The 26,888-nt window shown below is 41.6% G+C and overlaps 1 protein-coding gene across 17 annotated transcripts in view; it reads right to left on the reverse strand.

Moving 5' to 3' along the window:
* The window catches only part of dnmt3ab (DNA (cytosine-5-)-methyltransferase 3 alpha b), a 495,665-nt gene that overhangs the window by 388,451 nt on the left and 80,326 nt on the right, over window positions 1-26,888 (reverse strand). For 14 of the 17 annotated variants that reach the window (XM_067984397.1, XM_067984395.1, XM_067984390.1 and 11 more), the window contains one exon: window positions 9,703-9,810. The exons of 2 other annotated variants lie outside the window; for them this stretch is intronic. In XM_067984397.1, the coding sequence (XP_067840498.1) occupies window positions 9,703-9,810 (108 nt within the window). Of the gene's footprint in view, window positions 1-4,084; window positions 4,163-9,702; window positions 9,811-26,888 lie in introns of those variants that run through there. One more of the 17 variants, XM_067984392.1, reaches the window with a different exon arrangement.

Consider the following 26,888-nt stretch of genomic DNA (forward strand, 5'->3'; position numbering starts at 1 on the left):
CCACCATTTAATGAGATCATGACTGATCTGATTTTTACCTCAACTCCACTTTCCCACCTTTTCCCCATATCCTTTGACTCCCTTGCTGATCAAAAATTTGTCTAACTCAGCCTTGAATGTATTCAATGACTCAGCCTCCACAGCTTTTTGGGGTAAAAAATTCCAAAGATTCATGACCCTCTGGGAGAAGAAATTCCTCCTCATTTCCGTCTTAAACGGGCGACCCCTTATTCTGAGACTATGCCCCCTGGTTTTAGATTCCCCCATGAGGGGTAACATCCTCTCAGCATCTACCCTATCGAGTCCCCTCAGAATCTTGTATGTTTCAATAAGATCTCCTCTCATTCTTCTAAACTCCAATGAGTATAGACCCAACCTGTTCAATCTTTCCTTATAAGACAACCCTTCCATTCCCTGAATCAACCTCGTGAACCTTCTCTGAACTGCCTCCAATGCAAGTTTGTCCTTCCTTAAATAAGGGCACCAGAAGTGTACGCAGTGCTTCAAGTGTGGACTCACCAGCACCCTGTACAGTTGTAGCATGACGTCCCTGCTTTTATACTCCATCCCCCTAGAAATAAAGGCCAATATTCCGTTTGCCTTCCAGATTAACTGCTGCACCTGTATGTTGACTTCTTGTGTTTCATGTACGAGGACACCCAGATCCCTCTGTACCGCAGCATTTTGTAGTATTTCTCCATTCAAATAATATTTTGATTTTTTATTTTTCCTCCCCAAGTGGATAACTTCACATTTTCCCACATTATATTCCATCTGCTAAATTTTTGCCTATTTGCTTAACCTGTCAATATCCCTTTGCAGACACTTTGTGTCCTCATCGCAACTTGCTTTTCCACCTATCTTTGTATCATCAGCAAATTTGGCCACAAGACACTCTGTTCCTGCATCCAAGTCATTGATATATATTGTAAATAGTTGAGGCCCCAGCACCGAGCCCTGCGGCACCCCGCTAGTTACAGATTGCCATTTTGAAAATGACCCTTTTATCCCGACTCTTTGTTTTCTGTTAGTTAGCCAATCCTCTATCATGCCAGTATATTCCCCCCAACACCATGAGCTCTTACCTTGTGCAGTAATCTTTTATGTGGCACCTTATCAAATGCCTTTTGGAAATCCAAATATACTGCATCCATTGGTTCCCCTTTATCCACCCTGCTCGTTACTTCCTCAAAGAACTCTAATAAATTTGTCAGCCATAATTTCCCCTTCATAAAACCAAGTTGACTTTCCTTGATTGTATTATGAGTCTCCAAATGTCCTGCTACTACTTCCTTAATAATGGATTCTAGCATTTTCCCAATGACAGATGTTAGGCTAACTGGTCTATAGTTACCAGCTTTCTGTCTCACTCCCTTCTTGAATAGGGGTGTTATGTTTGTGGTTTTCCAATCCACTGGGACGTTTCCAGAATCGAGTGAATTCTGGAAGATTACAACCAATGCACCCACTATCTCTGTAGCCACTTCCTTTAAGACCTCGGATGCAAGCCAGCAGGTCCAGGGCACTTGTCAGCCTTTAGACCCATTAGTTTACCTAGTACTTTTTCTCTAGTGATAGTGATTGTTTTTAGTTCCTCCCTCCCCTTTGCCCCTTGATTATCTACTATTATTGGTATATTATTAGTGTCTTCTACTGTGAAGACAGATACAAAATATCTGTTCAATTCATCTGCCATTTCCCTGTTTTCCATTATTATTTCCCCAGTCTCATCCTCTAAGGGACCAATGTTTACTTTAGCTACCCTCTTCCTTTTTGTATACTTGTAGAACTTTTACTGTCAGTTTTTATATTTCTTGCTTGTTTACTCTCATAATTTATTTTCTCCCTCTTTATTATTCTTTTAGTCATCCTTTGCTGGTTTTTAAAGTTTTCCCAATCTTCGGGCTTACCAGTAATCTTTGCCATGTTGTATGCTTTTTCTTTTAACCTGATACCATCCTTGACTTCCTGAGTTAGCCATGGTTGGTTCACCCTTTTTGTGGAGTCTTTCCTCCTCACAGGGATATATTTTTGTTGCGAGTCATAAAATATCTTTTTAAATGTTTGCCACTGCTTATCCATCATCATACCATCTAATCTGTTTACTCAGTCCACTTTAGCCAATTCCGCCCTCATTCCTTTATAATTGCCCTTTAATACAGTAGTTTCAGACCCAAGATCCTCGCTCTCAAACTGGATGTGAAATTCTATCATGTTATGATCACTGCTTCCCAAGGGATCCTTTACTTTGTTATTAATTAATCCTGTTTTGATTCCCATTACCAGATCCAAAATGGCCTATTCCCTGGTTGGTTCTCCGACATATTGGTCTAAGAAACAGTCCCTGAAACACTCTCTGAACTCCTCCTCAGGGCAATTTTTGCCAATTTGATTTGTCCAATTTATGTGAAAGTTAAAATCACCCATGATTATTGCATTATTGATGGTAAGGAATCTACAAAGGGAGAAAAATATTAAATATAAGTGTTTTAAAAAATCTTAATTTAGTTCTCTGAAAAGACCCAGTAAGAGCATGAAGAAATAAAGGGGTAATTTTCACCTTCAATGGAAATGAAAATCGAGCGGGCTCTTTCACAGGCAGAGGATCTGCTCCACCAATTTACTGCTCAAGTCCTAAAAGTGCGAATTACCCCCAAAGTGTGTTGTTGAAGCAATAAGTGTATTATAATGCCACTGTGATAATACTGTTTGGTGATGCACCAGCATTTCCATAGGACTTTCTTATGAGTGGAACACTATTAATGCGACAATCACGGACGTGACATCCCAGTTATTCGAAAGATCACTGTTCAGTTTGAGCTTAATACATTCCTGTATTGTCAGCCCAATGGCAGCTTGCATTGGTACAATGATAAGTTGATAAGTGCATAATGGGGTGGTAAGAGGTCAGTTGCTTACAATGATTCCTCCTACAGAGAGTTCCTGATATCATCATCTGGGGAGTAGGAAGTAGAGCTGTGAAAAAAAAAAATCAGAGAGCAAGACCACCCACACCACTCTGGTGCACTTCCTGGTAATTGGTTTGAGAGTGATATTAGCAGAGGCCAAGGGCAGCCAGCCAGCATGCCCTCTCAGTTGGGATCAACCACAAAAGCATAAAACAAACACAAAATGGTAGAAAAATAAAATAATTCCTGAAGTCAGTGGAATAGCAAAAGAGAAAGATACAATTCACATTCTCAATTTACTTTCATTACAGTAAGGTGTCACATTGGAAGCAGTGAAAATAACCACAGCCACATAAAAATGCATGCTTTTATCATTGCCTCGTGCTAGCACTTGTATTGAAGTCACTCAAAATGACTTACTTATTACATTACAGATATTAATAAGTAAATTTATTTTATATTCTGAAGTTTACAATAAAATGGACCGAGGCTACCTTTCTTCACAGTTCAATACATGTCTGTAATTTGTTTCTTCTGTGTTCAAAACTAGGTAAATCAGCACATGGTGCCACTTAAACCTCTTCCCAGCTTTCATAATGCCACATTTTCCATCACATAGTATCTACACACATGTTCTCCTGTACAATTATTATGCTGCCTATTATGAAACAACTATCTCTACATTCTTATAATAAATGAAAAAAAAAGTTTAAAAAACCTTGGAATCTTAGCCTTCAATGAAACAGCCAAGAGGTAAGTGATCAACATTCAATGCTTGTGCTGAATACACATACACACACATGCCCATGCACACACACATATACATACATATCTACATTCTACATTTCCACTTCAATTGGGCCTTAATGATCCAGTTTGAGTCTGAACACGTTAGATTGCAGCATGACTGATAACTGGCTTGAAAATATAAATATTTTAATGTGCCTTCACTGATTGAGCAGTGCCTTTCTTACATTTAGAGAAAGCTACCAGGCTTGACCTCAGCTGCTTTAAGAGTGGAAGTGTTAGAAACCAGAGATAGTTCATGCTCGCTGGAGCACAACTATCAGACATCGTAAAGATGACAGAGAGTTTTAGTTAAAAATTCTGTGACAATAAAAACATACATTAAAAGAACTCATAATAGCTAAAATAAGCTTGAAAGTCTGACATACCATCATATGAAACAGAAGCCCAAATGTCTTCACCGTTAATACAATTCCCTGAAGATGATGCAAAAGGTGCACACTTCTTTGCTGGCTTTTTTTCTGCACTTCAAAGCAGTTCTGCATTTCCTGTCAATTTTAAATATGCATTCTCCTGTCATTTACAGAAACCACCCCCACTTCCTGTTTTCAGCACGAGTTGGGGAAACAAGGCCTTACAATATTAGCTACATTACAGACCACAGATCGAATCAGCGTCTGCATGGTTTCTGCATAGCTCTATGGGAGTTTCCAGTTTTCTCAGCCCTCAGACATGCATTATATTTTAAAATCTTTTTTCCCCATTAGCAGCTGATATCCTCATCTGGAGATTTCATTAATTTCATAATATTTCTTAATCTAAATATTTATGTAATTGTCGTTTCTCTCCCATGATTTCCTTCCCTCCACTTAATTTCCATCAGCAGATGAACATGACTTGGATTTCTTCCTGACTTTGATGTCAGAGCCACTTCTTGCTCAGCCAGGAGAAGCTCTTACTGGTCACCCACTGAGAATGTTACATAACCTTCAAATGCTTGATATCAAGTCTTATGCTTTACTAAAATTTATTTACCCTAGATTAGTCAGATTTCTGCATTTAAATATAATTATGCTCAAAATATTTTTCAACACACATGGACGATCAGGTATGTCATTAACTATTCAATTCTTACTTCTATTATCATAAGGCTGATTCTAGTCTGAGGTCACCATGAATAGAAAGTGGTGTGAAATATTGAATACAATAGCTATCCATTATATTTGTGTTAATAAAATCTGATACTGGATCTGTTTACACGGAAACGGAAGAGTTCAACTAATCCACTATCAACCAATTTATTGGTGAATTTCCCAGCCCATTGCCTTCATCAAAAATTATTGGAATATATTGGCCCAGGCACAATTATTTTTAATACATTGCCACTCACGAAAATTATGCCACAGTATGAAAAAGGGTCTCTAAACTGGGTGAGAAAATAAATTTCCACGAAATATATATTCCTGAGTGTGGAATCATCTAATGTTGCTAGAACACACTTCTCTAAATAATACCTTGTGACCAGTTCCCATGTATTGTACTAAGACACTTTGTTGTATCCCGTGTTCTTTAAGGTGTCTGAGCAAAGACAGAATTATCTGTTGATGCTATTTGTGGCCTTATGGAGCAGCTGTATCCATTTGAAGACTGAATCAAGTGCTAAAATTTATAGTTTTGTGCATACATTCCGACCTGGATTTGTCACTGCTGGTTGCCCATTATAGTGGCATAAAATACTTAACTTTCCATTTTTTGTAACATGAGGGGGTAGGGTTTTACATCTAGCTATTTGTTATCTTTATTATTTGAGAGAAAAGGGGTAATACACCCAATATCCATTTACTTTGTGCTTTGGGCAATGGTACATGCAGCAGAATGAAGATCCCTGAATCTTCTGGTTTTTTATTGTAAGAGGGGTATCTGTCTTAGGCAGATTTTGACGATGGTCTTGGAAGGGGCTATATTCTCAACGACAGTTTCTTTGGTCACCTGCAGTGGATATTCAATTGTTAGTTTCTCCCTCCCAATTCCGAAATTACTTTTCGTGGGTCAGGTTCTAATCTCATGTCCCTCAGAGGGACAGTGCTAAATCTGATTTTGAAACTATTTGAATGCTTAGCTTCATATTTATGTACTATTCTTAACATCAAGATCACTTTGGATTTGAAAGTCTGCCAAGCTTCACTCATTGGGATGACAAATTAATCAATTTGGTTTCAAAATTTAATTCAGAATATTACATCTTATACAAACACAAAATCAGAAATCCCACACTGGGACTTTTAACTTTGTTGGGAACATAAAACGGGCGACATTGGATCGGCCGCCCATTACACACCCCACCCATTATTCCTTTTCATTGAGGGCTGGATAACATGCAGCCAATTTGATATCGGCCGTTTCAGTGCAAGTTCTACCCTTAGTATTAATTCTATCTTAAACTGGATCACAATGTTACAGCCAGTCCCTGAGGCCACAAATTATGTCACTACTAAACAAAGGCAGCTCCATCTACTTGAATGGATTTAGAATCTATATCTATTTGAATAGATTTTCAATCTATCTCACTTTTGACCTTTATAAATGTCACCCGTAACATTTCCCCAGTGCTAACAGCTCTGTGTTATTTTATCGTACTGATATAGGATCAAATAATTCCCCAGCCAATTTTTGACTGATATAGGATGGGTGTGTGCATTTGAGTGTGTGCGTTTGAGTGTGCGCGTTTGAGTGTGCAGATACACACGAGTGAAACGCCATTAATATGTCATTCTTTCAGTATTCATATCGTTGCAGGGATTTAGGTTAATTTTATTGAAACTGGAAATTTCATACACATAACTTGCATTTCTTGAAATTACAGTCAAGAAACTCCACATAAATAAAATAGATCAAAATGAAATGTAAAAATATTTATTAATTCTATAAGCAAATAGCCTATTATTTCAGTTGTTGCAGAAAGTTCCACAATATTTCCCTTAAAGATACAATATATTTTATTTTGAAATAAGTGAACATTGGAACCCCATCCCTCCAGAGCATGTTTCTGAAGCAAAATTCATTTTTAGTCTATTTTTCTCAGAATACCTCCATCAAAATTTTGAATACCTCCAGCTTCTTTCAGATCAAAGTGACAGAAATAATAATGACTGTCTACAAAATGTTCACAACTATCATGTGACAAGCCTGTGGAATGAGGATTGGCTGCCGGTAGTTAGACATTCAGAGTCGCGATCTGCCTGGCCTCCCCCCATTTAAATTGCCAGCCCTATTAAGGTAGCTGGAGAGTTATTTTGTAGGAAATGAAATAATTTTTTTATATTACAGATTCTTTTATTGCCAGATTACTGGTGGTAAAATCGCAACATTAGTGATTTTACCACTCACAATGGCATAAAACAATATTATTTCTTTAAAATCTAATCTGAGAGGTATTAGTATTGGTTAGCTGGGAATGATTGCAAGGCTGTAATCTGATTAAGCGGTTCAGATGCCACTGTAAACTGCAATGGCAAAGTTTGAGCAGTATATAACTGCCACCTGGAACTTTGAGATTAGATTATAAACTCGGCAATCACTTCCTCAACCTGTTACATTTTATAACAGATTTTTATTTTAGTATTATTTGGGATTATCATTCTGCTTCTGGTCATTCTTTGTGCCTGTAGCAACTGTCAGTACTTGCTTTGTGTTCCTGGTATGTGATAACATTCACAAAAAAAGGTTTAACAAATGTGACATCATTACCTCAAATCTGTTGAGAAATGAACTGCAGCTGATGACCAGGAAATTCTTTGTCCTGTGTATATTATGGATAGGGAGATAGCAACAACATTTAAGAAATCAAAAAAACTAGACGTAAACTTTAGCTGTACAGCAATACACCAACAATTAATCTTGAATCTCTTGACTGAATTAATCGCATTGTAGCTGTCCTATCAGTACAAAATGACCGTCCATCCTTAAATTTCAGTGTAAACTCTCACTGCTAGAAAAAGGAAAGAACTTGCACTTATATAGTGCTTTTTGCACTCTTCGGATATCCCAAAGTGGTCGACAGACAATTAATTACTTATGAAGTGTAGTTACTGTTGTTATATAGGCAACATTGCAGACAATTTGCATATGGCAAGGTCCCACAAATAGAAACAGCAAATGAGTTAATCTGATTTTGGTGGAGTTGGTTGAGAGATAAATCTTGACCAGGTTTGCTTCCCCAATGCTATTTCAAGTGCTTAAAGGGCTCCTAAATGCAGGCCACAGCTAGGTTGGAGGATATATTGCTACTCTCTTCTGACTACTCCTTACCTCAGTTTTGCCCGCAAACTGAAAAACAACAATATGATGTGTAAACCAATAACAGTAAATCCTCTCAAAAACTTGTAGTAACACAGAATCAGAATTTTCGAGCATTATATAAGGCTGCAGATACTTCCTAGGTACACTGGACTGGCATTTGCTGTTGGACCACATCATGTGAATTTTCATTGTTGGTCGAGAACCCAGCCACATTTCTATACAACAGTCGTCAAAGAAGAACCATTGACTTAGAGAATTGCCTCCGACTTGAATGTGGAGACTTACTTAATGTAGGATTGCTCTGTATTTGTGGGAGTGACCAATCAGCATTAAGGAGACTACAGCAGCCTGACCTCAAGGGATTGAGATTTGTTCACTTTTTCCTGAGTGCTTTATAGTAAATAATATTTACTTCTTGTATAAATAGGATAAATAGATTGTGAGATGCTGGTCTACTTTTTGTTTTTGATTATTTAATGCATATTTTGATGAAAAGTAAATTAATGCTTTTAAAAATTGTAAATATTGGAAATAAATCAGCACAGTATTTTTAAGGTCAGGAGGTATCTTTAGTTTACCCAATGAAATAGCAACATCAAGGAGTTCAGCAACGTTTATGTTCTTTACATTATATAAACTAGAAATATCTGATTAGATCAAATTCTACTTAAGATCACTTATCCTCTAGAAGATAAGGATTGATCTCAAGAACCCTCCACAGTTTTTCAACTGTTCAGCAAAACAGAGTCAAATCTTATTAACTTTCTTCAGAGGGTGAGGGGGAGTGGACAAATTTTCTTCTGAGAGATTGATTAAATTCCAACTCCTTTTTATTTGACAATTACTATATGTCTCATTAAATCTAATTTGATGCCAATACTGGAAAATGATCCTCCCATTTAGCAGAATATAGTAAATACAAATAGTTTTGGTGCACCAGAGAGCATCTTTCTGCAGTATGGATACCTTGTCAGAAAAGTATAGGAGAGTTTGCTAGTGTTTGAGTCATGCTATACCTTGTCTAAAAGAGGATCATTGAGCCAAATGGCCAAGCAGATCACAACCCAAATTAATTTATTTGCACCAATCCAATCACTTCAGCAATCTGCAGCCTCGTTCACTCTCTGCCTGAGATTATTCTTGGGTAGTTATAGTTCAGATCATCCAGACCAGAGACACAAACTCTTTTCTCACTACAAGCCATAAAGTGACTTGATTGTCTGATGAGTGTACACAGAACATAACTATGATGTATTGCAATTTCCACAGTTGATGACTTTCCTCATCACCCAATCATAGAGAAAACACACACACATACATACACATGTTTATGGCCATAGAACAAACATATTATTCTACAAGTTGCACTATATAGAAAATATGCATGGGAAGGTGTTACTAGTTGTAACACAACTGAGTGATTCCAGTGACATCTGTCACACGGCTCACCCAAAATTGAGCCTCGAGTCTCATCAGCGAGCTGCGAACGCCACGCAGGTGTCCAGAGGCAGTTCGCCGGTTTCACGAGGACGAAGTTGGGCTGGCTGCCTCCCCAGCAGCTGCCCTCAGGTAGGTCCTGGTGAGGGGTGATCGAGAGAGAGGGTGAGCGATTGGGAAGGCTAGGGAGGAGATTGGGAGGGGGCCGAGCGGGGGCCGGCAACGGTCTTCAGGGCTGCTGTGGAGCCGGGAGGAGCACTCCTTCTCCTCCCAGCTCCACATTCAGGTAAGTATTTTTTCAAAAACTTACCTTTATGGTGGCGGCCTCCAGCGGTCCCTTTAAGGACTGCTGGTTAGGCCGCATGTAGACACGGTTATCTTGAACGCAGCTGGCCCGGTGCCAGAGAAAGGAGAAGACCTATGCAGAGGAAAATTGTTATTGGGATTTCTAAAATAAAATAGGCTTATGGGCATGTTTAATGATATGTTAGAGAATTATTTGATTTTTATGTGCTTATTATTATTATTATAAGTCAGTGGCTTAAAAAGCAACATGGTAACCAAAAAAAGTTGGAGTAAAATTGTTTCAACAATTTAATTGGGTTTTGTGCCGGTTGCTGGCTGGTTGATAGCTTTTCTTATTTGTCCAGTGCACAGAATTAATTTTTGATTGATTTGCATTTAGTCCATCAGATATTTGGGTCAATTTCAATTGTTCCCTTATAGACACATGACTGTCAAAAATTATAATGCTGCAAAGGTGCAACAGATGCAAAACTTTAGTTGTAGAGATAGATTTTAACATAAATTTTGTAATTTTCCCCTATTTTCCCATATTCATTGGAAGGGTGGACAAAAGACCCATGTCAATTTCCAGACAGTGTCAATTTACCTCAATGGTTGAGCCAGCTGCTAATGGCACGAGCAGTTCTTACCCAGATCCTTACCCACAAAAGTTTACCTTCACTTTCCCAGATACATTGACTAACAAACTTAAATTGTTGGGAAAGCCCTCTGTGAGTCAGATTAAAATACTGGGTCTCTGAATTAAGAGTCCAACACTCATGTGATTGGTCATTTTATTACACGTTTGCATGTTGAATAATTACATGCATGCCTATGATTATCTTGCTGACTACTGTCACTATGGCCCCAATTTTAACCTGGGGCGGGAATCAGGAGTGCGGGAGCCAAACCTGGAGGCAATCCATCTCGCCCCCCGAAGCATTACGTTAACTCCCAGGCCGAAGCAGTCAGGGACGACTTAGAGGTCTTTGGATGCGAATGGGAAATCGCATGGCTGCAGGCCCCCACCAGGGACTCAAGAGCACGGTCCCAGGCAAGGTAAGTGAGCAAGGGGAGGGCTGGGAACGATCTTGACCATGGGAGGGGAAGGGAAGTCTGGGGCAGGGGTGGCCCAAGGTCGCCTTGTCGGGCTAAGAGGAACACTCCTGCTCCTCCTAGCCCACAAGGAAGCTTTAAAAAAAAATTTTGGAAAGACTTACTTGGGCCTCTTCTGGCCACAATCCCACTTGCCGGCAGCTTTCACTAGCGGCTCCGGGACTGTGTGGGCCTCAGTCGACCCAGAGTTAAATTCACGAGCATACCATAAAGATGGTGACTTTGCCTTTGTAATGAGGCCCCTGCTTATCTGGGGCAGACGGCTGTTCCGAAGCCGGAAAATCACCAGTTAAAATGATCTGTGTCGTGAAAATGCGGGAAGTTCCTAAACCTGATTTTAATTCCCCTGCCTGCCAGGCAGGCTGGATTAAAATATAGTCTTAGAATTTTTAACGACTAGCAATATGTGTGTTGAGTACTACTGCTAATTATCATATAATGACCTCCACAAAGCAATCAATTTCAAGTCCCAGTTGCATGCAACCAGAGATAAAAAGCAGATTTTCACCCCTGGATATAGTTCTCGGTCTTTCTCACTTGTCATGACACACCTTCACTTATACAATACTCAATATCACTTTCCCCTGATGTTATTGCTCTCCAAATTCCATCAGTGACAGCCATGAATAATCACTTATTAAATTCAGCAAAATTATTAACTGTCTCCAAGTGGTTACTTATAAGATTAAATAAAGGTTAACTGTGCAATTACATGAAAAATGTGATTATTATTTAAATTTCTTTCAGCTTTAGGTTATTGGCCAGCTGTAGCTGCCACGATAACAAATGTGAACATGATAGAGTATAATTATGGTAATAATTAGTAGGTCTGTAATGTTTGCAACACATGTGATAAATATGCAACTGATTACAGTCATCAGCAAAGCCTGTACTACAACTGTGTACTATAATCAGATGGTTCTAGGTGTATGTTTTATTACTGCTACCCAATGACAATATTATAGTGATATTTTTATATTGATATCATACAGTATTATTTTTGCTGCCCAGATTGATCATGGTGACTTAACTGCAGTGACAATACAAAATGGGGTTTCACTACAGTTAGGGATCACCTAATGGCCTACATTACACGATGTATACCAAGATGTCAGAGAAAAGAGGGAAGGGTGTTGGAAGACCTTTTTTTTAAAAAAAAGCAAATGAAATAATAAAAAAGTGATGATTCTGTTCACTCATATTATTTGGCATTATAAGTATCCAGTTCCATGACTGTTTTTTAAATTTGTTCATGGAATGTGGACATCGCTGGCAAGACCAGCATTTATTGCCCATCCCTAATTGCCCTTGAGAAGGTGGTGGTGAGCCGCCTTCTTGAACCGCTGCAGTCTGTGTGGTGAAGGTTCTCCCACAATGCTGTTGGGTAGGGAGTTCCAGGATTTTGACCCAGCGACGATGAAGGAACGGCGATATATTTCCAAGTCGGGACGGTGTGTGACTTGATGGGGAATGTGCAGATGGTGTTGTTCCCATGTGCCTACTGCCCTTATCCTTCTAGGTGGTAGAGGTCGCAGGTTTTGGAGGTGCTGTCGAAGAAGCCTTGGCGAGTTGCCGCAGTGCATCCTGTGGATGGTACACACTGCAGCCACAGTGCGCCGGTGATGAAGGGAGTGAATGTTTACGGTGGTGGATGGGGTGCCAATCAAGCGGGCTGCTTTGTCCTGGATGGTGTCGAGCTTCTTGAGTGTTGTTGGAGCTGCACTCATCCAGGCAAGTGGAGAATATTTCATCACACTCCTGACTTGTGCCTTGTAGATGGTGGAAAGGCTTTGGAGAGTCAGGAGGTGAGTCACTCGTCACAGAATACCCAGCCTCTGACCTGTCTTGTAGCCACAGTATTTATATGGCTGGTCCAGTTCAGTTTCTGGTCAATGGTGACCCCCAGGATGTTGATAGCGGGGGATTCGGCGATGGTAATTCCGTTGAATATCAAAGGGGAGGTGATTAGACTCTCTTTTTGGAGATGGTCATTGCCTGGCACATGTCTGGCGCGAATGTTACTTGCCACTTATAAGCCCAAGCCTGGATGTTGTCCAGGTCTTGCTGCACACTGGCACGGACTGTTTCATTATCTGAGGTAAGGAATCTTACAACACCAGGTTACAGTCCAACAGTTTTATTTGAAAATCACAAGCTTTTGGAGATTATCTCCTTCGTCAGGTGAGTGAGTGAATGAGAGGTTCTTAAATCGCATATCTTATATTAGGCTGGGAATCTAAGGTGTCGTTGGTGTTCAGACACCGTGGCTAACCTGTCTGAACACCAACGTCACCTTTGATTCCCAGCCTAATATAAGATATGCGATTTGAGAACCTCTCATTCACTCACTCACCTGACGAAGGAGATAATCTCCGAAAGCTTGTGATTTTCAAATAAAACTGTTGGACTATAACCTGGTGTTGTAAGATTCCTTACATTTGTCCACCCCAGTCCATCACCGGCATCTCCACATCATCATTATCTGAGGGGTTGCGAATGGAACTGAACACTGTGCAATCATCAGTGAACATCCCCATTTCTGACCTTATGACGGAGAGAAGGTCATTGATAAAGCAGCTGAAGGTGGTTGGGTTTAGGACACTGCCCTGAGGAACTCCTGCAGCAATGTCCTGGGACTGAGATGATTGGCCTCCAACAACCACTACCATCTTCCGTTGTACGAAGTATGACTCCAGCCACTGGAGAGTTTCCCCCCTGATTCCCATTGTTTAACAGGTATGATTAATTTTTTGTGATATTTAGTGATTTTTTTCATAAACGTTAATGCTCATCCCATGCGCTCCAATGTATAAATCAAACTCCTTGGTGGTTTGGGGGTAGCTGCATGTTTGACCTCTTGAGGAGAAGTTGGGGGAGAAGGAACACATTATTTCCCTTATCTTAGGGTAAGCCTAAATTCTCAATATGGCTAAGTCCTTGGCGATTTAGTGGATGCTTTTCCTGCTTGTTTTGCAACATATTTATTATCCTGAACTTAATGTACCCAAACCTTTGGATTCCCAAGTCTGGATTTATCTGAGTGCTCATTTTTTAATGTAAGTTATTATACATTTTCCGTAAACCAAGCACTATCCCTGGTCAACAGGACAGCCTGGAGACCTGCTTCAAGGCTTATGCCAATACTAATCTGTAGTCATCTACTCAAGAGTACATGAGAGCAGCCTGGGATTACTGAGCCCCTCCATACTGTGATCACCAACTCATTCTTCAAGAAATGAGTACAATGAGCAGTTCACAATGTGAAGAATCAAAGGCACAATGCCCATTTCTACCCTCAGCCCTAACAATATACACAAATAGAGGGTGAAATTGATCTTTGACAGCCCATTTTACAGGGTGCCTGATTTTCTTTTCCATTAAAGTTAATGGAAAGGAAATCGAGCACAATATAAAGTGGGCTGCCAATTCGCTGTGAGTGCGGTTCATATTTCTGGCGAAGACCAATTTCACCCCCCTACACTATAAAATTCTAACTCAGCTCTTTGTAAGTACTGAACTAGAAGACTTCCGCGATGGGAGAATTCTGACTAACCACATACACATTCATTGACACCAGGTTACTGGGGAAGGATTTTAATACTTTCTTTTCATATCTAGCAAAGTGGTACGAACACCACAACACTTTCCCTATTTGCCAAGCAGCTATGGAAACAGGGCCTAATGCTTTTTATTCAGTGAACAGCTGTTTGACCAGATGCTCCTGTTGTTCACACATTATATTGTGTGCCATGTTTCTAATGTAAATTTACACTACCTACAATTTCTGGCCATCTCCAGACACAAAAAGAAATGTAAGCAAACCAGGCTCATTGCAGGAAATCCATCTGACATGTCTCAACTTACAATCAAACCTTTTACACCAAAATCAGTCTTTGCAATTTTTCTCCTGTAATAATTTTTTTTCTCAGATCTGGCCTAAAACCCCATCATCAATGACACTCCATCCCTGAGTAACAAGTATCTGCTAATTACAAACAAATTACAATGCCTTGGAGTGTGACAAAATCATCTTAACAGCAAAGTGCACAGGAGCCAAAGTGCATTGTTCTATCAAAACTTGCCAGCTGCAATATTTGCACATGCAGATTGTCAAATCATAGGGTCAAGATAAACCAGGGGATAAGCGCTTGTAAAAACTGTATTTTGTGTTTAATTAATGATATTTATAAGGATGCTCCTTAACTTCTCCTGCTTCAGTGAAGTGGGTATATTGTGGTGCTGCAATTCCCACAAAGGTATTATACCTGAAACATCAACTTGTCTGTTCTCTCCACAGGTGCTGACTGACCTGCTGAATGTTTCTAGCATTTTCTGTTTTGGTTTAGCTTTCCAGGATTTGCGGTTTTTAGTTTATATTGTAGTGGGACAGAACAAAAGAACCTCTTGTTTTCACTTCTTTTATTTGGTTAACAGTGTTTGTGACTTTTATCCTCTCAGTCTTCACTGAGTATTTGCTCCATTTTGCACATAAGCAGCAGAAAGACTGAAAGAAATGGCAAAAAAACCTACTGGATTATGAATAGTCTGCTTATAGAGCAGACCCAATGGTACCAATGCACCCCAAAAGGAACCTTTTGGCAAATGTTGCTGTAATGCTCCTCCTCCATTGTAGGAGGAAAGCAGAGTTCTCGGGAGCAGTCCTTTGAATCCTATAATTTAAAGGCTCACTGTCTCTTCGCGAGAGAAAAAGAGGGGCTGCGCCATATGATGTCACACATAATAGTCAAGTTCAGTTCTGACAAAAGGTCATCAACCTGAAAAGTTAATTCAGTTCCTTTCTCCACAGATGCTGCCTGACTTGCTGAGTATTTCCAGCATTTTCTATTTTTATTTCAGATTTCCAGCATCTGCAGTATTTTACTTTAGTGATGTAAATAAAGTTTCTGTGTTATAAATAATATTGCTGAATAAGGAATTATGGACTTATCCAGGTGTAAGGACTTAGCATTCCTAGCACAGGATCCTACTTCAAATGGCCCTTTTAAATACTCTTATTTTATTTTCATTTTAGTAAAAAAGGCTATGATACTTTCACTGCACAGTATGTGTTGGTGTCATCTGATTTCTGTGGTGGTCTGACAGGTTATTAGTGATGGACTTGTACCCTTTGGTTCTATGCTCGTAATCCAATTGTAATATCCTGCATACATCAACGTTATCGATGCTTCTCAGTATTTTAAGGACCTGGATCATCTCTTTATCAGACTTTATGATCCTTTCAGTCTTTTCTCCAAGTTATACTGCAACAAACAACCTGACACACAGTTGGCAACATTTGTTGTAGAGGACCGTGCGGTAGTGACAAAGCAGCTCATTTTTAATGTTAGAGGAGAGTGGGCAGCTGAGTCCTTTATCTACTAACTTTAAAATCATTCTATGCAAAAAGTTTTATAAGTTCCTTGGAGGTTCAATGCACTGGCTGGAAATTTTTGAAATGCAGCTTCACAGCAGCCTCTGGTTTGGGACACCTCTTGGAGCCTTGTAGACAACAGCTTCATACTGACTGGAAATTGGTCACTAATGACACTCGCATTATTTTCCTATTCCACCAATACTAATCCTGCTGCAGATGTTATTGTTCTAATATACATTACCTTGCAATTATCCACACTAAAATTAATTTGCCATTCCTTTGTTCATCTACTTTATTGGTCCTGATTCCTCTGAATGCAATCAATCTCCCTTATACTGATCACCTGGCCACACTGCAAATTTTATATGATTTACACAAAAAGTACTCTCTTTAGCAACATTATAGGGCACACTTTGCAAATTCATGTTCCCTTCACAGAAGTTCGCCCATCCCGAGTGCAAATCAGGAGTTGAAGTGTGGAGGTCAGCAAGCCCCACGGGATTCTCCAGTCATTAAAATTAGTGGTTGGAAAATCATGCAAAGCCTGTTGACTTCCATGCCTGAATTCGCCTTACGCTTTCCTAGCAGGCAAAGCAATGCGCCTGGAGCACATATCTGCAAAACTGACTTTCTGCTGTTATATCAGGTGTATAGTGCAGACATTTTGTTTTTACAGAGAAATAATAAATTCTACACCTGCACACGATATAGTTTTGTAGCCCACTGTCCACTGACAGCAAGATATTAATTGGATTTTGATGACTGGGCTGGAATCACAGACAGTTTCCAGCATAGATACTGAAACAATAAGCAGTCCAATTGTCTGCTCTGTCATTTACTAAATTTGAGAAAAAAAGTTTAATAAAGTGGTTTTTTGAGTTATTACTGTGAAAATTTAGTATTAATTGCTGAACGGGTGGATGACAAACTTTCCCATTTTGTGCAGCAATTTTTTGTGTAATCATAACCTTGTAACAGTAATAAGATTAATTTGTTTCATAATAGCCTAATCTTTTTGAATGATTGATTTTTAAAAAGATGTATCATTTTGAACAAACAGCTACGCAGGTAAAAATACACATTTTAGAGGCTGTAATTCAAAACAGCCAGAGTCAGAGGTTAAAATATACACTGACTGACAATAATTTAACCTTAAGGTCAAATTGTTACATGAGCCTTTTTGAAATATCAGTTTTAAAAATATACCTATTAAACATTCAAAGGGGAATTATTCAGCAGGACTACTATCAGTGCAAAGTATTTCTGGTTATTACATTGATTTTTTTTAAAAATTGTCCAACTTGGTTGGAGGCATTTTGAATTGGATCCACCCCCTGCAGATCTGAAACTTCAGTTTGTGAAGTTGCTAGAGGCACTTGGCTGATTTCAGCCACAGGCTCAGTGGATTCAGTGGGGATCACCGTCTTTTTAAGTTCGCAAGCTGTCTGAGAGTTACAGCATGGTCATGAAAGGCTTTGACATTTCATAGCAAAAAAGCTACAGGATAGGTTATTTTTTACTTTCAGTTCTCTTTTCGCAACATGTGTGATCTTTTAACGATCAGATTTGTCTCATGTCTTTCATGCACATGTTTACTGACTTATAAATCTGACTTGTAAAGCAAGAATCATCACAAATTTGAGAGCCTAATTTTATAAATCTGTTAGTGTTGTTTGTATGGTTCTCCATTGCTATTTACAGTAAAACCAATCTTATACAGATATGAAAATTTTGCTCATGAACTATGTGATGTACAGAACTGTCCAATTCGTTTTCGGGAAACAAATAACAAACAAGGCACAAGAAGTTAATGAAGCTTTCTTTACTTCAAAAATTGCAGAAAGGCAAGCTGCCTGTGGAGGAGTTGATTGGCGCTGACAGCTTGCCCAGAATATTTAGATGAAGTCCGAGGCCTAGTTTTGCACCGGCCTCTGGTCTCTCTGTTTGGGCACACGCTGCTCGAGCAGCACCAAATCTGGTCCCGAAAAGAGGCCCAGACTAATTTCTACCCCACAGTAACAATGGCTACCTAAACATGAAAATTACAATGAGTGATATTATGGTCGGAACTATTAATACATCTGTGTCAAATACTTTTGTCTGCTCTTTTAACTAAGGTGTTAATTCATTTATTTTATATGGGTTAACACCTCCATTAAAACAACAAAGAGAAAAACAGATTAAGCATTTGAATGATAATATTGTTCAGCATAATTTACAGGCTATGCTCGAAAGTGAAATAATCCTAGTAAACAAATTGCAATTATCAAGAAGAAACTAAAATGGACAATTTAGGATCCTGTAGATGTTGTTAAAATAAAAAAAGCTCAGGAATATTTTACTTTTTAAGGAGAGATCCAACTCCCTTTTGAAAGTTACTACTGAATCTGCTTCCACCACCTTTCAGGCAACGGCCTGGATTTTTACTCCAACCGAAGTATGGGTTTCCCGGAAGTCCTGCATACAATACTTAAAGCTCCTCTCTTCACCACTTTCCCTCAGTCCTAAGTCTTGCACATGAGAGTTCAGGGCCTAAATTTGAATGCAGAGCCGGGAAGAGGGCTGGGGTGGGAGGTGTGCAGGTGGAATTCCTGACTGGAAACCCGTAAGTATAGGTTTCCCGGATGTCCTTACGATTTTGGCATAAGGACATTTTTTTTTGTTGGTTCCTGATTGACAGGCGCCATTAGTCAGACGGTAGAAGAGCCAGGAAGCGGATGCCAGCAGGTAAGTCTTAGATTTGAGGGGGGTGGGGGGGAGGGAGTCATTGGGGGTTGGGTGGCGTTGGGGGTCATCAGAGTCGTTCATCGGGGGGGGGGGAGGGGGGTCGGGAGTCGTCAGAAGTCCGGAGTCATCGGGGTTGGTCATCGGAGGGTTCGGGAAGCATCAGGGTAGGTCATCGGGGAGGTCGGGAGTTATCGGGGGAGGTCGGGAGTCATCGGGGGAGGTCGGGAGTCATCGGGGGAGGTCGGGAGTCATCGGGGGAGATCAGAGATCGTGGGGTCGGAGATCGTGGGGAGGTTCGCTGCAGGTAGGCTTGTTGGGCCTAAGGGAAGCACTCCTGCTCCTCTGGGCCCACAAGCAATGCGATAAAGGCACTTACCTGCTGTTTCGGGCCTTCTCGCCTCCTCTTACGTGGCGTGAAGCAGAAGGCCCGGGAATCCCGGCCCCTAGAAGTAAAAAAATAAAAAAGCTGTAAAAATGGAGGCCCACAGCCTCCGAGAAAGCTTCAAGTGACCGACCCGCCTCCTAAGAGCACGTTGCTTTCCCGCCCCTCGTTAAAACCGGAAGTGGGTGGGTTGGATGCCAGTTGGGGTTGGGTTATTGTTTCTTATCATTTTTACCTTCCTACCCAGGCCCAACTGACCCGTTCATGGGGTTAAAATTTAGGCCCTGGTTTCTAAACAGGCCATGTGACCGAGTGTGGCACCAAGGAGCCCTAGTAATATTGAAGTCAATGGGAATCAGGGGGAAAACTCTCCAGTGGCTGGAATCATACCTAGCACAAAGGAAGATGGTAGTGGTTGTTGGAGGTCAATCATCTCAGCCCCAGGACTTTTCTGCAGGAGTTCCTCAGGGCAGTGTCCTAGGCCCAACCATCTTCAGCTGCTTCATCAATGACTTTCCCTCCATCATAAGGTCAGAAATGGGGATGTTCGTTGATAATTGCACATTGTTCAGTTCCATTCACAACCCCTCAGATAATGAAGCAGTCCGTGCCCACATGCAGCAAGAACTGGACAACCACAAGGCTTGGGCTGATAAGTGGCAAGTAACGTTCGCACCAGACAAATGCCAGGCAATGACCATCTCCAACGAGAGAGTCTAACCACCTCCCCTTGACATTTAATGGCATTACCATCACCAAATCCCCCACCATTAACATCCTGGGGGTCACCAGTGACCAGAAACTTAACTGGACCAGCCAAATAAATACTGTGGCTACAAGACAGGTCAGAGGCTGGGTATTCTGTGGTGAGTGACTCACCTCCTGACTCCCCAAAGCCTTTCCACCATCAACAAGGCACAAGTCAGGAGTGAGATGGAATACTCTCCACTTGCCTGGATGAGTGCAGCTCCAACAACACTCAAAAAGCTCAACACCATCCAGGACAAAGCAGCCTGCTTGATTGGCACCCCATCCTCCACCCTAAACATTCACTCCCTTCACTACTGGCGTACCGTGGCTGCAGTGTGTACCATCCACAGGATGCTCTGCAGCAACTCGCCAAGGCTTCTTCGACAGCACCTCCCAAACCCGCAACCTCTACCACCTAGAAGGACAAGGGCAGCAGGCACATGGGAACAACACCACCTGCACGTTCCCCTCCAAGTCACACACCATCCCGACTTGGAAATATATCATTATTCCTTCATTGACGCTAGGTCAAAATCCTGGAACTCCCAACCTAACAGCACTGTGGGAGAACCTTCACCACACGGACTGCAGCGGTTCAAGGCGGCGGCTCACCACCACCTTCTCAAGGGCAATTAGGGATGGGCAATAAATGCTGGCATTGCCACGACACCCATATCCCATGAACGAATAAAGAAAAATGTGCAATCTATGAATAAATGCAATACAGTAAGTAGCAGACTCAGATCAGGACTGGGGCCATGGATTAGGTGTGCAGGCGGAGGCTGCATAATACTGGTTTACCAATATGATGGCAAAAAGCTATCTTTGTTAGTTACTGGAACTCCAAATTATTGCCTTGATATGTCCTGTTATTTCAAAACAACATTTCAGTCTCAGTCCACTACTCTGCAACAAGTGGTCAAGTAAATGAATAGATTGTCTTTCCTAAACATTTAACACCAACAAAACTTTAATATCTCTAGAAACATCTTTGCCTTCCTTTGTGAACTGGATCTTGGTGCAACTGTCAAGGTAGAACTTGTTGTAACAGAAGCTCTCGTTAAATGCTTACTTCCGATGACAGCTGTTCCAGGAGCACTTTTTAAATGTTCTCAGCATCTATGATCTTTTACAAGCGTTTGAAAGAACAGACACATTGTAACACACAAACAACTGCTTTAGAAATAAGCATCAGAATTAATGTGTACCCACCCCAGAGTTTTACGAGTGGCCTGGGGGAATCATGCTGCACATTATTTTATGTCGTACAACACTCCACAAGCAATTTGGATCACACTGTGGGCTAACATTCATTCCAGCAACCACCTGAGTCATTCAGTTCTCCACATAGTGAACAGCTGCACATTATGACCACTGAATTCAAAACCCTGGTAGCCAAAATTATTCCTTATACTTGTACATTTCTTCGAGTTCACTTGCTACATGATCACTATTTTGTGCTGATGCAAAATCGAACTTCAGGTATTGTTAAACATAGAAACATAGGAAATTTACGGCACAGAAGGAGGCCATTCGGCCCATCGTGTCTGTGCCGGTCGAAATAGAGCTACCCAGCCTAATCCCACTTTCCAGCACTTGGTCCGTAGCCTTGCAGGTTACGGCACTTCAAGAGCATTTCCAAGTGTTAATCGTGGTTATAAAATGGTGTAAACATTTACAGCAATTTGCTGATGTCCTACTTATCCATTTTTGAGTGAAAGCCTGGCGTGAGGAAAAGATATCTGCACAATATCAGATATGAGTAGAAGTGGATGATCACACCAACTAAAATGTCTCTCACAAGCAATAGTGAAAGTGAAAGCTTGGCCCAACCTCAGGGTTTTTAATTTATTTTTGTGGAGGCTGCGGGCCTCCATTTTTACGGATTTTTTGTCTTCAACCCCTGGGGGCCGGGATTCCCGGGCCTTCTACTTCACGCCATGTGAGAGGAGGCGAGAAGGCCCGAAACTGAAGGTAAGTGCCTTTATAGCACAACTTGCGGGCCCAGAGAAGTAGGAGTGCCTCCCCCAGGTCCAACAAGCCTACCTGCAGCGACCCTACAAACGCGATCGACCCACCCCCCGCACGATCTCCGACCCCCCCCCACACGATCTCCGACCCCCCCACAACGATCTCCGACCCCCTCCCCCACAACGATCTCCGACCCCCTCCCCCACACGATCTCCGACCCCCTCCCCCACACGATCTCCGACCCCCTCCCCCACACGATCTCCGACCCCCTCCCCAACACGATCTCCGACCCCCTCCCCCACACGCTCTCCGGTCCCTGCAATGACCCCCGACGACTGAGCCCCCCCTCCCGAAGATTGACACCCCCGATGACTGACCCCCCCCCCCCACCACCCCCCGGTCCCCAATGACTAAGCCCCTTGGTGACTGAGCCCCCCACCAATGACCCCTGAACCCCCCTCCCCATCTAACACTTACCCTTTCATGTCCTCTCCTTGGCTGCTCTCTCGTCCAACTGAGACCAGCCTGTCAATCCGGCCGACTTGTCAGGCGGGAAACGTACACAAAAAAAAGACGTCCTTTCATCAAAATCGTAAGGACGTCCGGGAAACCCGTACTTTTGGGTTTTCCGTCAGGGATTCCACCCCTCCGCCCCCTTCCCGGCTCTCCGATAAAAATCATGCCCAATAAATCTGTCAAATGCTACACTGAAGAAATGTCTCCGTCTTCAGCAAAGTGGCAGTTTTTGTCTGATTACGCTCCTGTGGAGCGCCTTAGGACATTTTACTGTGTTAAATGTGCTATATAAAGAAAGAAGAAAAGAAACCAAGAAAGGAAGGAAAGGAACAAAGGAAGGAAGGAAAGGAACAAAGGAAGGAAGGAAGGAAGGAAGGAAAGGAACGAAGAAAGGAAGGAAGGAAAGGAACGAAGAAAGGAAGGAATGGAAGGGAAGGAAAGGAAGGAAAGGAAGGAAGGAAGGAAGGAAGGAAGGACCTGCATTCATATAGCACCTTTTACGACCTCAGGACATCCCAAAGTACTTTACAGCCAATTAAGTACTTTTGAAACATTCAAGAAGCATTTGGATGAGCACTTGAAATGCCATAGCATACAAGGCTACGGACCAAATGCTGGAATATGGGATTAGATTAGACAGGGCTTGATGGCCGGCGCGGACACGATGGGCTGAAGAGCCTCTATCCGTGCTGTATAACTCTATGACTCTATGAAATGTAGTCATTGTTGTAATGTAGGAATGCAAGCTTTTGTTATTATCGTGGAACAAGAGAGAAAATAAACAGTTAAAGTGAAAACACATTTTCACAAATAATGGCTTAAAAGGGTGAGCAATGAAAATAAGAAAGAAAATAAATTACATAAGGTAAAAACCTGAATAGTTAAGAAAGTGAGAGAAAACTGTGGAGAAAAGCTAAAAAAGTCAACGGAAACATAAAAAAAGAGAACAAGGAAAGTTAAAAGAAACTTGATATAACAGAGGGAATAAAATGAGAAAACAAAGGAGAAAGTAGAGATATCTAAGATATTTAGAAAAAGAAAACAAAGAAAGGGAAAATCAAAAATAAATGATAAGAAAGATTATTAAAGATGGTATTAAAGTCTGCCTTACACAAACACTGTCTCTCTTCGGATTTTGCAATATAGAAGAGAGATATATATCTTTCTAGTGGCATCTGAATGGTGTTTTGGACAGGCTGACAGATATCAGTGCTTTAAATGAAGAATAACTGCTTCAAAGAAGAAATGCTCTCAGTCCTATGTTTCACAGACTGACATTATTGTTTCGATTCTTTACTATACACACCCCCTCATCCTCATGATCACATTGATGATTAAAACTAAAGTGGGGTTCTGAAAATATTTCGACATCTGAAAATCTTGGAGGACAAGGAAGATGCCCTGTGTTTAGGTAACAGGAATGTATTGATATCCATGTCTATACTGCTACAAATGATGTTAAAATAATCAACGTGAAGAAATAGCTGGAATCTGATTTCAACACTGTTCCTGTGCATGTTTTAGTCAATTTTCTCTTTTATTACTGTTGGAAATGTTAGGGTAATCTGATGAGCCTGTGCGATGGTGTTACTCTCTGAAACAGTAATAAAAAATGGTGGTAGGGTTAGAATGCGATTGGCTGCCAAAAAGGACTCAAGCCGTCTAAGTGCTTAAAGGGCTATAAACCTGCTGTGCACCTGGCCAAAGAAACCAGTTACTGCAGATTAGAATTACTGGAAAGAGCGAGCTTGTACTATGCTGTGCTAGTACACTGTTAACAAAGGCGTTACAGAGGCAATTTCTTTTTTGAAAGACTTCGTGCTCAGTGTGTGAACAATAAAGAAGACAGTAGTAGCTTTTGTGTCGACGGGGTCAGTGCACTTGATTTGGTCAGGGCACTGTGACATCACTCATGTCAGCATCCTGAGGTGACGCTCTTTCATGCCATCTCTCTCCGCAGCTCTGAGAGTTCCCAGCACGCAAGCTATCAAGACACCACAGTGACATCATCTTACTGTGCAATACACATCGAAAATTTGCCAAAAAAAAAATGAAAATGCTTGAAAGCTAAAACAAAATACAGGGGAAAAAAATGGAAATACAAGGCAGGTTGAACATTACGTTAACTTTTCAGTTGGTAATCCTTCATCAGAACCTGCAGTTCTAATAATTGGTCACACCCAAAACATTAAACTGTCTTTCTCTTTCAGATGCTGACTGACCTGGTGTGCATTTTCAGCATTTTCTGTTTTTTATTTAAAAATTTGTAGTTTATTTTTATCTTGCTATATTTTATGTAATTCAACATTATTAATTTCCTTTCACCACAAGGTGTTTAATTTTTTTTGCTGAAAAGACAACGGGGGTAGAAATTGGTATGTGTGCTACCTGTTTTGCGGTTGTAAAATGGATGCAACACATACACATTGTACAGCGGGATGGCCTGTGCCCAATTTGCGTGGGTGTTCGGCCCAATGCTAACTTTGTCGGGTCCATTTTTTAGACAAACTGGGCAGCTGCCTAGAACAGGTGCTAGGCCCCTTGCACATCTAAGTGAGGGGCCAAATGTCTGTTGAAGGACCCCTCGCTGAAATTAGTTTAGGATGAGCGGAGCAGGAGTTAACAAAAGTTACGACTTTTTCAAATCTTTTTTTTAAAAAAACCTTCCTATGGAGCCAGGGGGAGCAGGAGTGCTTCCCCCGTCTCCACAGTCGTCGCAATTGCCAGCCCTCCCACCCCATAGCCCGCCACATGATTCCTCCCAGAACTTACCTGAGGGCCACTGCCAGCAAGGCAGGCGGTCCCAAAATTTTTCCAGTCAAGCAAGCTGCCTGTGGAGGAGCGCCAGGCGCCAGCAACTTGCCCTAAATATGTAGATGAGGCCCGAGGAACATTCCCTGGTGAATGTTCCGGCCTCTCGGTTCGGGTGCTCACTGCCTCCTGTGGGCCGCTGCCGGCCCAGGATCCTCCTCCTCGGCCTCGCCACCAAACCCACCCCCCCCCCCTTCCAGGACCTACCTGCAGCTGCTACAAGCGTCCCAGCCAGTCGACATTCCTGTGGCCCAAAACCAGCGAGCTGTCTTGGGACGCCTGTTTGGCACCTGCAGCCTACCGATCGGATTAAAATGAGGCTCAGGCTTCAAAACAGCCATGGCCTCCTCACCACCAAATGGGCCGTCGGCCACAGCGTTCCGCTGGTCAGCCACCCAAAAGTTAAAATCTACCCCAGTGGAATGTGATTCCCATTTTAAAACTGTCTAAAGGGCCTTTAGGTTATGTCGAAAGATGTACAAAAATAAGCAGGCTGCGCTACAAACTGAAAATTCTGCATGCTAAGTATGAAAAACCAGCATTAATAAGATGCAGAAAACAAGACAAGGCTACTTCATTGGAAATGTTTACTTTCTAAGATGCATAATTATATGTTTATTTAGTTAAGCTTCAGAGCACAATTCCTCTTACAGTCCTTAAAGGGTTTAAGCATACTGGCCCACACAATTCTAAATACCACAGTCCAGCACCAGAAGTGGGACTTTCCCCACCCAATGGCCCCAACACTAATCCTGCCAGAAATAGCGCAGTCACCTAATTTTAATATTGGTGGGCAGGACAGAGGCATATGTTCCACCAGCAATTGGTGCACTGCATCCGGGAAACTCAGGAAGTTATTCTGAGGTCACAGCTGCAGGATTTAAAGATGAACTGCTCTTAAAGCAGAAGCAGCAGGAAGCACAGTGCAGAAACAGCTCCAATAGGAGTGCAGCAAAAAAAGTCTCAAGAGAGTGATATAAATATTATTCTATCCCTCCTGTACTTTTAAAGCAGCTCCAGCATGTAGCAATCTGAAGACATGTCTCCAACTAGAGCTGGTAAGAAAAGAGTCTCCAACTGAGAGAAAAGTGAAATTCGGCACAGGAGAGATGTAACAATGGGAGAGACCTACCAACGCAGAAGCCAGAACCATGTGGAAGGAATTGATGCAATCAGTGAGGGGCAACTCTTTAACTCCCAGGACACCTTTCCAGTGCACAAAATAGTTAATGACCTCATAAGATCATTGTGATGGCAGTGTGATCAGGTCAGAGGCTGGGTATTCTGCGGTGAGTGACTCACCTCCTGACTCCCCAAAGCCTTTCCACCATCTACAAGGCACAAGTCAGGAGTGTGATGAAATACTCTCCACTTGCCTGGATGAATGCAGTTCCAACAACACTCAAGAAGCTCGACATAATCCAGGACAAAGCAGCCCACTTGAATGGCACCCCATCCACCACCCTAAACATTCACTCTCTCCACCACCGGCGCACAGTGGCTGCAGTGTGTACCATCCACAGGATGCACTGCAGCAACTCGCCAAGGCTTCTTCGACAGCACC

This window comes from Heptranchias perlo, chromosome 5 (assembly GCF_035084215.1).
Source record: "Heptranchias perlo isolate sHepPer1 chromosome 5, sHepPer1.hap1, whole genome shotgun sequence".
NCBI lineage: Eukaryota > Metazoa > Chordata > Chondrichthyes > Hexanchiformes > Hexanchidae > Heptranchias > Heptranchias perlo.